This window comes from Rattus rattus, chromosome 4 (assembly GCF_011064425.1).
Source record: "Rattus rattus isolate New Zealand chromosome 4, Rrattus_CSIRO_v1, whole genome shotgun sequence".
Taxonomy (NCBI): Eukaryota; Metazoa; Chordata; class Mammalia; order Rodentia; family Muridae; genus Rattus; species Rattus rattus.
Genome location: NC_046157.1, coordinates 124,501,002 through 124,513,454, shown reverse-complemented (window position 1 = coordinate 124,513,454; position 12,453 = coordinate 124,501,002). Strand labels below are relative to the sequence as shown.

Here is a 12,453-nt window from a genome sequence, read left to right as displayed (position 1 = left end):
ATCACAATCGAAGAAGCTGTCCTTACCTCATTTGCATACTTAGATTTCTGCAGGATTTAATTAGTCAGCCAGTTTAGCTGAATGCCTCTTCTGTTGACTAGTGAATCTAAAAGCATTTTGATCTGAGCAGTGATGGAGAAACCAAGTGATTAGCCAGGCCTGACGGCAAATAAATTGCGGTTCTGACTTTTCTTCATAATTTTCCCATTTATTTTTACTGCTTTTTGACACTGAGTGGAAGGTGTCAAGTTGTATTCTCTGGGGATAAGTGGCTGGAGAACATTGGATTTGTTAATCCAGACTGTGACTTCCTCGTAGCCAGTGTCACTGTCAGCTTAAGTTCTTGCCTTGCAAGAGTAGAGTTGATGAAGAGCCCAGGTTATTGTCCAACAGGATCCTGTCCTTGCCAAAATGTGTTTGCCTCACTGCAACTTTCTTAGTATACCTATTCCTGCTTGCAGGGATGACTCATCCTACAATTGAGAAAACATTACCGCTTCCCATAAGCATTTCATAATGATGCTGTTGACCACCGTGACCGGTTTCGCATCTACCCCCCTTTTCTTCCCTAGCTCTTTAATCTGGGTCAAATCAAACACTAATCGTGTGGATGAAATCTTTGGAAGTTTCAGAAATATGTAGGAGATAAAAGCCAAAAACACTCCTATTCTTTTTCCTGACTTTCCCCAAACACATATATTAGCACAGAAGCCTAAAAGATCAATAGGCAAGATGTCTCCTCAACATTTTAGTGCTTATACTCCAGGCTGTGCTCACACATTTTTTTTTCTTTTCTTTTTTTCGGAGCTGGGGACCGAACCCAGGGCCTTGTACTTGCTAGGCAAGCGCTCTACCACTGAGCTAAATCCCGAACCCCGTGCTCATACATTTAAAGTAAGCTACTATTCACTCATTAAACAGAAGGAATAAGTTTAGGAAGGCTGCCAAAGATTCCACTTGTCATTTGGAGCCTGGGAACATGGGTACCAGTCTCTTTAGGTGTGTCGTAATCAAGTTTAGAGGGTCAAGCATCACATTGCTCTCCCTGATGGAAGCTCCTGACGTTAGAAATGAGAAATAGACTTTATATGCTGTCAGCATACAGACAGGATGTGATAACCCCAATTCAGGATAGCGGTGACTTGATCCCTTTGAATAAAAGTAACAGCGAAGTAAGCTTTCAAATTAACTCAAAGCCAATTAAAATCTTACCTATGGAAGTGTGCTCAGAGGAAATTTAGCAAGCGTTGGCCATTCAAGTACTATTTTGCCTAAAAGAAGCAGTGTTGTAGTTAATGAATGTGTTCTAATTGTCAGTGTATGTTCCTGTTGCAGAAAGGAATGTGTGAATCATTCATGGTTTGGCATTATTAAACTGTCAAAACTGTAGGATTGCAGTCCTAAGTTGTGTATTTGTTAAGAAAAATATATATCATTGTTAAGAAATGTATATTTAAATATATATTTATATTTAATAATATTTTATACTTTAATATATACTATATAAATATATAAGAATATGCATTTATTAGCACATGTCCATATATATAGTAATGTGTGTATATAGTAATATATCTCTCTATATATTATTATAAACTGTTTATATCAGTTAGCCTGCCTTTAAGTAAAGGCCTAAAGTCATATGGTCAGTAGTGATGGCAGTTAATGAATGAACTGACATTCTTGTAAAATACAGTGGTAGTTACTCTGAGTTGCCACCAAGACTTACTGTCCCACTGATGCTCCACCACGTTTTTATAGACCAACCCATTCTTCCACAAATGTCAGCTCTGTGGATTTTCATGCCCCCGGCCACTGTATGTAGTGTGCCTCCACAAAATGTCAAAGATCACAGCAAGAAGAAGAATGTTTTACAATAGTTCAACTAAACTACAAGGAAAAAACTCATAGATGGGGATTTTTATGTAAATCTTGAATCCTGGATGCAATTTCAATGTAGAACAGTAACAGCATAACCGAAGGAGGCTACCAGCATTCTCTTATGACCTAGAGTTAACAGGAGACATGCACAAGGTATCTTTAGAACGCAAAGAAATCAGCAGAGAAAGGATAACGTCCACATTTAGGAACAGATGGAAACTTAATGGTTTGACTCAGACTGGATAGTTCTGGGATCCATGTTCTCAGACAGAGACACCCTTTATCTACTTGCAGTGGCTTGGAAAGGAGGGCAGGAAGAAGCAGAGTAAGAAACAGTGCAGGTGGTGTTTTTGTGCCAGTGTCTCTTAGAGTCTGACCCCCTGCAAGCACAAAGGTCAAGTAAGCTCGCGTCTACTCAAGATAGAGTCCTCAGACAATATGGCATCGATCAGCCCCTCATCCCACAAAGTGCTCCCTTACCTTTTCTCCTTTGTTTATAAGCAATGTGCAAGAGGAGGAGCCTTATCACGTGCACTGTCCAGTTTTGAAAATGCAGTGATAGAAGCATGTCATCATGTCAAAGTCTCCAAATGCAGCCTGATCAAAATTAAAACTGGGAGGACTTCCCATGTTCAAGCAGGTTTTATAAAGTTTAAGAAGAAAAATAATTTCATACGTATATACCATGTCAGTAGAAATTAGGTTGAATTGAGAAAACTGTATATTAGCAGAGTAAAGACTACAAGTTTTCACATCAATGACATTTTAGCGTTGAGGTCGTGAACAAGCTGATGGTGCAGGCCTGTAATCCTGCCCACACTTGGGAGAGGAAGGCAGGAGGAGCAAACTGTGAGTCATCCTGGGCTACAAAGACCCTGTCTCACGACAAAGAGAGGAAGCCTAACCTTGAAAACTCATTGTTTATATAGTTTTCATGTGTGTATAAACTGTTTTCTTTTTTCCTTCCCAGATGCAGGATCGGGATCTGGAGACGGAGGTAGGAGGACATACTGCTCTCCTTTTGTATTTGGATGTTTCTGTGGGCTAGTGTGCGTTCTTGTTAGATACTATTCCAAAGCAGACATCTAAGAGAAACCTAACATTTGGATTTTAAGAAAGGAAAATTCCATGACAATTTGTTCTTCTAGTTTGGTTGCTGTATGTGCTACGCCTATTTCTCGGTCTACTCTTGAGTCACACCCATTTCATTTCACTGTCCTGCTTCACACACTTCCTTGTGTGTTGTGCCCGGTTTGAAACAGATACAAACAGTGTCAAAGCACATACAAATTTATCAACATGTTTAGTAACACAGAAAGAATTCAAGAAGAAACTTTTCAAATATTTCATTTTTAAATGCTTAATACTGCCCTCAATCACCAAGTACTAACATTAACATGTAAGTAACGTCCTATATCAGAATTTTAAGTCAAGACAAAAATAAAAACAAAAACATATTTGAAATGTAAATATCATTTCAATGATTTCTCAGGCTGCATAAACTAATTATGTTATGATTCAGTAAATGGGGAAGGTGATGAAACTTCGAAAGCTTTGTGTTCCGGAAACTAGAGACTCATAATGGGGCACATTTTACGTAGCTTGGGAAACTTGAGTTTTACAGAGAGAAAGGCTTCACTAATTCAAATAAACTACACCTAGAAAGCACAGCACTGCACCTTGGAGCCGATGCTCAAACTAAGCAGCAGGCAGTACTCAAATAAAGACTATGTCTAATGGCACAGGGCTTTGGACTGCCATCTCAACATCAACAGGCTTTCTTTACTTGTAAGAAGTCAAATCGCTCCATCTCCTAATGTGATGACTATAGTAATCTCAAGAATAATCCCAGAAGCTTTGGAAGAGACAGCGTGGGAAACATTAAGTTTTCACATAAAGACAGAAAAAGACAGTGCCTTTAGCTTCTCCATTGAAATATTTAAAAATCAATCCAGCTTTAAAATCTTGCTTTGATAGTTGTTTCATGCAAACTTTTGTGCAGTTTCTGAGTGTTTAGTTTTGTTTGCAGACTAATCTGGCAATTACTCTATTGAGACCTAACTATTCCGCTGTGCCCCTCACAAGTCTTGTTCTTTAGCTAGCACGATTAGAAAGGAAACAGAAATGATTCACAGAGCACAGAATGTCTTCATTGTCCTGCTAAATTTCCATCACACACGTTTCCCCAGCTGATTTCCCCACCCAGCATGCATCTTGTTTTGCTTTTAAAATAAAACCTGTGTGGTCCCTGCAGGTGTTGCTTCCTAATTTTCAGCAGTTGATATCAGCATAGGAAAATGGAACCAAAGCCATTTCCTTGTTACTATGTTTGGTTCCTTGTGCTCTACTTTGACCTGGATAAGACCTTTTGCTTTTTAAGGAAATCATTTTCCTATGACATTGGTTATATGGTTCATAACGAGAGGGATACATCATTGGAAAACACCTTTCTTTTCCCAATTAATTTTTCTCCTATTCTGTCACCTGTGCTTTCTCTTTCTCCTTAACTATTCTTTTCAATTATAGACTCCTTAATAGTAGTAATTTTTTTAAGCTTAAAAAGTAGTCGCTACTATTGTTGAGACAGAGTCTCACTTTGTAAAAGGTCTGGCCTGGACAGACTCACTAAATAGGTTGCTTCTGATCTTGAATTCAGAGCATTTCTCCTCCTTCTGCCTCCTAAATATTAGGTCCACAGACAGGAGCTTCCATATCTGACCAAATTGATTAATAAGATACGTTTACTTTTAAGAAATGGAACATGTAACCCTTTGAATCCATGGTTCTCAACCTTCCTAATGCTGTGACCCTTTAATACAGTTCTTCATATTGTGGTGTCCCAGACCATATAATTATTTTTACTGCTACTTCAAACTATAATTTTTCTACTGTCATGAATTATAATGTAAATATTTTTGGAGATAGAGGTTTGCCAAAGGGGTCACAGCCCATAGATTGAGAAATGCATTTTTGAGTTCTGAGTTATAATCTTTGAAATAATAAATGTTTTTAAAAATTTAGCAATATGAAAAAAGTCTTAAATTGGAAACAAAACTGGGATGTTGGCCAGATTGCCTTCCCCCAGCTTGTACTTTATTGTATCCTATGGTACTGTTTTGAATTTTACTTAAACTCTTAAATAGCTTAGTAACTCCAATGACAAAGATAAAGTCGAGCTTAGATCTCATACCTCTTGGGTTGTCAAAGCTGGATTTGGCTTACTGAATCTAACATGCTTAAAATGGGACTGACTTTTTAGTAAGAGACTCTAAAAGATTTCAGTGGACCCAGGATCTTACTTTGAATGTACTATACATGGTTGAGCATGCTATGAGTGTTGTAGAGTGAACATATAGGAACATGGTCATCTTTGCGAGTACCTCAGAAGGTTGATGGTTGTGTTTATAATGCCAAATCTGACAGAATGCTCACATGATTCTCAAGAGGAACATATTGGTATGACTAACGAAATAGCAAATGTGGCTGCATACATTTGCCATGCGTAACTGCCATGAATAAAATGCTTAACCCCAAGGATAAATTTATTTTTAAAATGCATCGATTTTTCCCTGTTTTAGATTGGCTTTTGCTTTTAAATGGATGAGTATCACAATAGTGCAAAAAGATATACATGATTACTTTAAGAATAATTTAAGCTTTATTCATACGCATAGGACATAACTGTCATTTACTATGATTGAAGAAAATTCTTTTCATAATTAAAATAGATACAAAGCTTTTATAAAACTAACATTACTTGGACACATTTTATGAGAGGTTTTAACTATTATACTGTTCAGACCAAACTTTTGAAATCTTTTAGTTTGTTAGGAAAATGTGCTTACTGTGTTTCCAACATAATCTTTGCTTTGTGTTCATCTACAAATGGGTCTGTGAAGGAGGATAGCCACCTCACATGAATAGTGAAGAGTGTTTATACCCATTTCAGTGCCTTTATCCTTATCTTCTGGTGTTAAAGAAAACTTACAAAAATAATTTTACATTGTTAGTTTTGAGCATAAGAGTTACGGAGTTCTATGGTGAATCAAAAACCCTTTGAAAAGTCATGAGTGTCAAACATTCCTTCTGAATTGGTTTGTACTTGACAAAACATTCAAGATAAACTATAATCTGCTATTTGATATGCTAGAAGATAGTGTGTGGACCACACTCCCAAGAACGTGAGAAAGTGACTGAATACGATTAGCAACTCAAGTGCCCCTGTGTGTGTATGTGGAGAGTTAGTGTTGTAAATACGAAAGTGGATGTGTAGGAGGGATGAACACTTGCTGTATACCCACAGACTTAACTTAGGCAACAAATACTGAAGGAAGAAAAGGGATTCAAGCAGCCTCCTCTCAAGATCTAGGGCTGTGTGGGTGCTGAGAAACTCTGCTTTTCTGCATTTTTAAGCTATATTATAAACACAAGGTTTTGAAGATTTTTCCTTCATTCTTTTTCTAAGTCCTTTTGGATTGCTTACATTCTCACCAATTTCCTAAAGATAGAAAGCCCATCCACAAAGTGAAACCCAATCATAGCATCTAAAATATTTGAAGATCTGCTGTCCTGTATCTTTATTTCATTTGGACATGGATGCGCTTAGCCAACATACAGTACTATAGGGTTCTGCATTTCTAGGGAAATGTTATGTTTTTCTTGAGAGGAAGTTTCATTAGATCTAAGCCAACCTCAAACTTGTGATCCTCCTGCCTCAGCCCCATTTTCTGATATTATAGGCACATATTACAACTCCTGAGAACTATCAATTAGATTGATATTAGATATGCACAGTAACAAGTTGAATTTGTATCTGGTATTTATATAGTTCATATGACTTTAAAGTAATTAATATCATGATGATTTTAAAGAAGAAAGCCAGTTGATATTTTGTTTTTGCTTTGTGAAAAAATTTGTCAGTTGCTTTTATGTAATACCCCTCAGGTTTGCCATAATTAAACATTTACTTCATACACGATTTGCTACCAACAAGAAAGGATTACATTGCAATTAAATATAAATCTCAGCCTCTACAGCTGACCAAATGGGTTGATAAAAACTGCTGTAAGAAGTTTGAGACCTTGAAAGTTGTTTTTAAGCAGATTTTTTCTTTCTCATGTGAATTGGTTGATGTGAAGTCTATTATTACCTGGGCACAGTGGCAAGATTCCTGACATCTGTGATGCCAGTCATGACCATTTTATTCTGCTCCGAGATTACATATTAATTCTCCTTACCTCATACAATGGGAAATGTTATGATGCTGATTATAAAAGGGAATAATATCTGGCACAAGTAAGATGTTAAATACACTGGAGATAAAGGAAATGAATATTCATTGCATAAATGAATGCATTTATGTAGGAGTAAGTAATTTTCTTTTCCATGTTTCTGTACTCCTCCCTGGTCTCAACAGCATTTCTGTGCCTTCTTCAGTTACTGTCACAGTCAGGTCTGGCAAAACACAATCTACTTGGGAAAAATTTCCCCCCATTGGGTTCACACTGCAGCCAAAGTCTGGCAGATAACAATGGTAAGCAGCTCCAGCCAAAAGACTGATTCAATAAAGAAATTCCACCAATTGCACAAGGTCTGAGGTCTTCCAATGCCATTCGTCCAGGGAGTAATCAGAAACAATGCTTCCTTCCATCTCTCACAGCCATGAGCCGCTGTTCTTCTGCCTAGAAATGAGCACATAACCATCTAAACCCCAAGTGAACTCCTATCTCAGGCTTCTATGGCTTGGAGTCCATGCTTCTCTTTACTTCAAAACAAAGAATGTGGAAATAGACTAAGGAAAGAGAAGCAGAATGAGTGCTGAATGTGTAATGGATGCCATTATTGGAAAAACATAAGCAAGCAGAAGAGGGGAAACAAGGAGAGTGGGAGAAAGACGATCGGAGGGGGAAGAAGCCTTTGCCATGAGCATGGGTGGAGGGCAGTTTGTTTCCACCTCTGAATACCACTCTACACATAGAACATAGTGTTCTCAGACTAGAGCAGTGATAGTTTCTCAAGTTCTAGGAGAATGAAATGAAGACTACAAACTTCTCCAGGCAATCCAATTGGCTTTGTAGAAATTACAGGGAAATGAAATTACTCATCCTGTGCAGTATGGCAGAAATGGGTTTGGATTCAGCATCCAGAGACTGACAGTCTATCTAGACTTTTAATTGCCTTGAAGGATATCTATTAAGATTTCTTTTTTTTTTTTTAACTCTTAGTCTCCTTAAAGAGTGATTGATCTAACTGTTTAAACAGGCTCCTACCCTTAGGGAAGATAATCACAACAAAGTAAGGCGAAAACTTTGAATTCTGGGACATTAGAATTAGAGTTACAGGAATTCCTGCTACCTTTTGCTCTGACTCCTGATTTCTCTGAGAACATAATTTCTATGAGGAAGCTAACTAGAATAGCAAATTGTTTAATTACTAGTCCATGACTTACAATGGTGCTGGACTGCATGTGATGGTACAAACTCATGGCCCTAGCATGTTGAAAAGCTGAGAAAGGAGCATCAGCTGTACTACACAGCAAGTTCAAGGTCAGCTTGGTCTACATAGCAAGACTCTAAATACAAATATAATTGCAGTAGCAATAGTATTGACTCTGTGATAATAAATATGAATCCACTAGTTTCCCATAGTTAGCCAGTCACCTCACTTTAGAAACAGAAACAATCGGATTGAAACATAAGATAGATGAGAAACATCCAGAGAAACTATAATTATACAAGATATGGAAGAAAGAAAACTGACAAAATCTCAAACATAATTGTTCTCAAAACCAAATAAAGATGTGGAAGTTCAATTTGGGCTATTCAACATATTGTCAAGAAAATATTATCATCAGGTCCATAAGCACTGTTGTTTTTCTAAGCGACTTTGTGATTTTTAAAAATAGGGTATTTTAATATAGGTAGGAAATTATACTCCAGTTCTTACCAATGTCCAAATATGAATTAGCTAAATCAGTGAGCATACTTAAATACTCAGTTGTAAACACTTTATGGTTTACAAAGATCACCATCATAATATTAATTCATTTAAACACAACAGCTTTGAAGACATAGATGCAGATAAGGAAGGCCATCCTAACCGTAGCCTAAGGACAGTATCTATGCTAATTAACGCAGTCCTCAAACTTCAAAAAAGAAGGAATAATAGACTGACTATGAGAGCAGTGATTTTTTTCAATCAGTATACTAGACCTCATTTTCTATTTTAATATGAATTATAAATTTTACCCAAACTCTTAAGGAAATTTATTGTTCCATCTTCTTATCCTTTTCTATTATTTTTTTTCTCCTGAAAACACCTGTTCTTTTCAATGCAGAACACAAACCATGTGGGTGGATCCTGTTGTTGTCTGTTACCTGTATTGTGTTCTCACTCCTTAGCTTATGATTAGCATCTATTCTCTCCTTTTATTTTCCCCTTTGTTCTCCATCTCATCTTAAACATTTTCTCTCTATAATATTGGGTAGCCTTTAAGTTTTTGATGAAATATATGTTAGGAAGGTGACAATAACGTGGTAAAACAGCAGCTCACAGCACAACCTGAGGATCTCCAGGCTGTGTAGACCAGATTGTAACCTTCTACTGGCTAGACATGTGCCTTGAGCAAGTTACTTAGATTAGTTGTTTTCATCTGTGATTGGCAAGGATTTTAGTCAGAGCTATCTGGAGGTTAAAATTTTGTGTGCCTGAAGTTTACTGAACAATGCCTTGGAATCATAGCATCTCTAAAACAGAAGGATATGAGGATAAGAAGAAAAGGACTTTAAGTTGGTACAGTGAGATAAAAGCCAGAGCACAGCCTATCTGGAAACCCCAAGATGAGATGCACTCTGCGACTTGTGGTCAGTTGGGATGATGAGGTGGGGCCTTCATATTGTACTACTGATCATCTCTCACATGGGCACTTCCCAAAAGGAGCTGTACAGAAAGCCAGATGGTTTTCTTTGGCTACATATCTCATACACACTCACATGCACACACACTCACACACTCACATACACACTTACACTCACAACACACACACTCACATGCACACACATACTCACACACTCACATGCCCACTTACACTCACAACACACACACTCACATGCACACACATACTCACACACGCACATACACACACAACACTCACACTCACATGCACACACATACACACTCACATACACACACTCACAACACTCTCCCACACACTCACATGCGCACACACTCACACATTCATATGCACACTTACACTCACAACACTCACACACACTCATATGCACACACACACTCACACATTCACATACACACTTACACTCACAACACTCATACACACTCACATACACACACATACTCACACACTCACATACACACAATCACAATACTCACACACACTCACATGCACACACATACACACTGACATACACACACTTACACTCACAACACTCTCTCTCTCACACATACACACACTCTTACATGCACACACTCATGCACGCTCAACTCTCACACACTTACTCTCATAGACTTACACATACACGTTTACACACACAAATAAATAAAATAAATCTTATTTTAAGAAGGTACAGTTTCTGGTTTTTGGTTGTTGTTGATTTTGAAGAGGCTGTCATATATTCTCCAGACTCAACAGGAGTCCTTGTCTGTCTTAGACGTGCCCATGTGCTACTTTTCTGACGGGTGTTGTCTTTAGTGACGAAAATCCTAGTTTTTATGCTATCAAGTGAAACATTCTTTGTTACTGGAGGTTTTACCTAAGATTCAGTTTTACTGATTTGATAGTTTTAGGCAAGCAGAAAATTCTCTTATTTCTACATACTGTGTAAGGCAAAGGGATGTCTCTGCATGCTGCAATGCACGGCCAATCTCATTGACTTGGCTTCAAATTTGGATTTGAAAATATAGCTTTTTTAAAACTGTGCTAGATGTACATTCATATCGTGCCATATGATTTCCAGTGTGTACTTAACAAACAACAATTTCATTTTCTCTGCCAAATTACAACACTCGTTGTCACTGAGGGAGTCTAAAAGAACACCAGGAATAAACAGAAAACAATGTATTTAAAGGTTAGCATCTTGTTTCAATAATGAAGCCTAAAGAATTATGCCAGTTATTGGGCTGATTCTGAAAACAAATAAGACAACAACAACCAAAAAAAAAACATTTAACAGTGGATTTATTGGTGGTCTCTCTCAGAGAAAACCAAAATATAATTAGCTGCATATGAAATAATGTTGGCTCTGAGAAGCCGTTCTGTGAATCAATCATTTTAACTGATCTATTCCTGCCTGGTTAAATAATACTGGTTATAATGTAAACTTTTCTCTCATTTTCTGATTATATTTACTCTTTTATTTTAGGGCACAGCTAACTGGGGCTCTGTGCTATCAGTTTCTTCTCTTGTTGAAAGGCGGCAGGCAAAATATCTTATGGGTACTATCAGAAGAAGCAACATTTCTATATCTGTCTAAAATAGGGTGTTGTAGACATTTTGGTCCTGGGTCTGCTGAGAAACGTTCATGGTCATGTAAGCAAGCAGTGAGATAGAGTGAGCATCCTTCCAGACACGGATTGTCCCCTCCAAAGACTGTGACACACAAGCAAGCTAAGTCCATTAGCAAGTAGGATTCCTGATGTATTGATTTAAATGCTACTGGCAGCAACTGAGTGACACATTGACCCCCTTATAATGTAATATGTAATCTAATTCTTAAGAGTTGGAGAGTTTTACAAAGTCCAGGATTTTGTTTGGGTACTCAAAAGATAACCATCATTGCAGCTTCTATGTGACTGTTTTCAAAGTAGGTGTTATTTTCAAATATAATTAAAATGCGACACAGCTGGCAGTTAGAAAAATCACTAGTAAAGTTTTTTTTTACAGCATCTGAAATAGGGGTAACAGTGAATACTTATGTCTTGCAAGTCCATACTCATGGTTCTTGAAGTATATACCACACAGCTATGTCCAGGCATCAATTCTGAAACTACCCCTGGTCTTTCGCTAAGAAAGCTCCCCTATGCCAGGATGTGTCAGAGATAGACAGCAAGTTCAGTGCTATATATCAACACATGGCGGATTTGCTATGTGAGGAGTTCTCAGATCTATGTCTCCAGACCTGCCATCAATCTCCCATCTTAGCCTTGACATCTCCTGTCTATACAACAGGAAAGTGCTTTTTAGCAGGAACATCTGCTCCCAGACATTGTACTCATGAAACATTTCTTCTAGCACACTGAGAATATGCATAGAATCTACTTACATAAGTATATTATTCCTTTCCTTAAGAGTCAGCAATGGCTCTCTATCCTCCTTAGAATAAAACTCAGTGGTTCTCTTAGGTTTTACAAAAACTTCCAACATCATTTCACTGTCTTCTTCTCCAACCTCAACATTTATCTTTTTTTATCAGAGACTTGGCTCAAGTACTTTTTCACTAATGGAGAAATCCTTCTCATGTACTGCCTAAATCCTACTCATATTAAAAATAAATTATAGATTATGGAGTTATCTGAGGTCTCCATGAATTCTGATCAATTTACCAGACTTACAGGGGT

At 37.5% G+C, this 12,453-nt stretch overlaps 1 protein-coding gene across 2 annotated transcripts in view; it reads left to right on the top strand.

The window, feature by feature from the left end:
• Positions 1 to 12,453, top strand: part of Tmeff2 (transmembrane protein with EGF like and two follistatin like domains 2) — a 267,840-nt gene that overhangs the window by 12,769 nt on the left and 242,618 nt on the right. For both annotated transcript variants that reach the window (XM_032901096.1, XM_032901097.1), the window contains exon 4: positions 2,852 to 2,878. In XM_032901096.1, the coding sequence (XP_032756987.1) occupies positions 2,852 to 2,878 (27 nt within the window). The remainder of the gene's footprint in view (positions 1 to 2,851; positions 2,879 to 12,453) is intronic.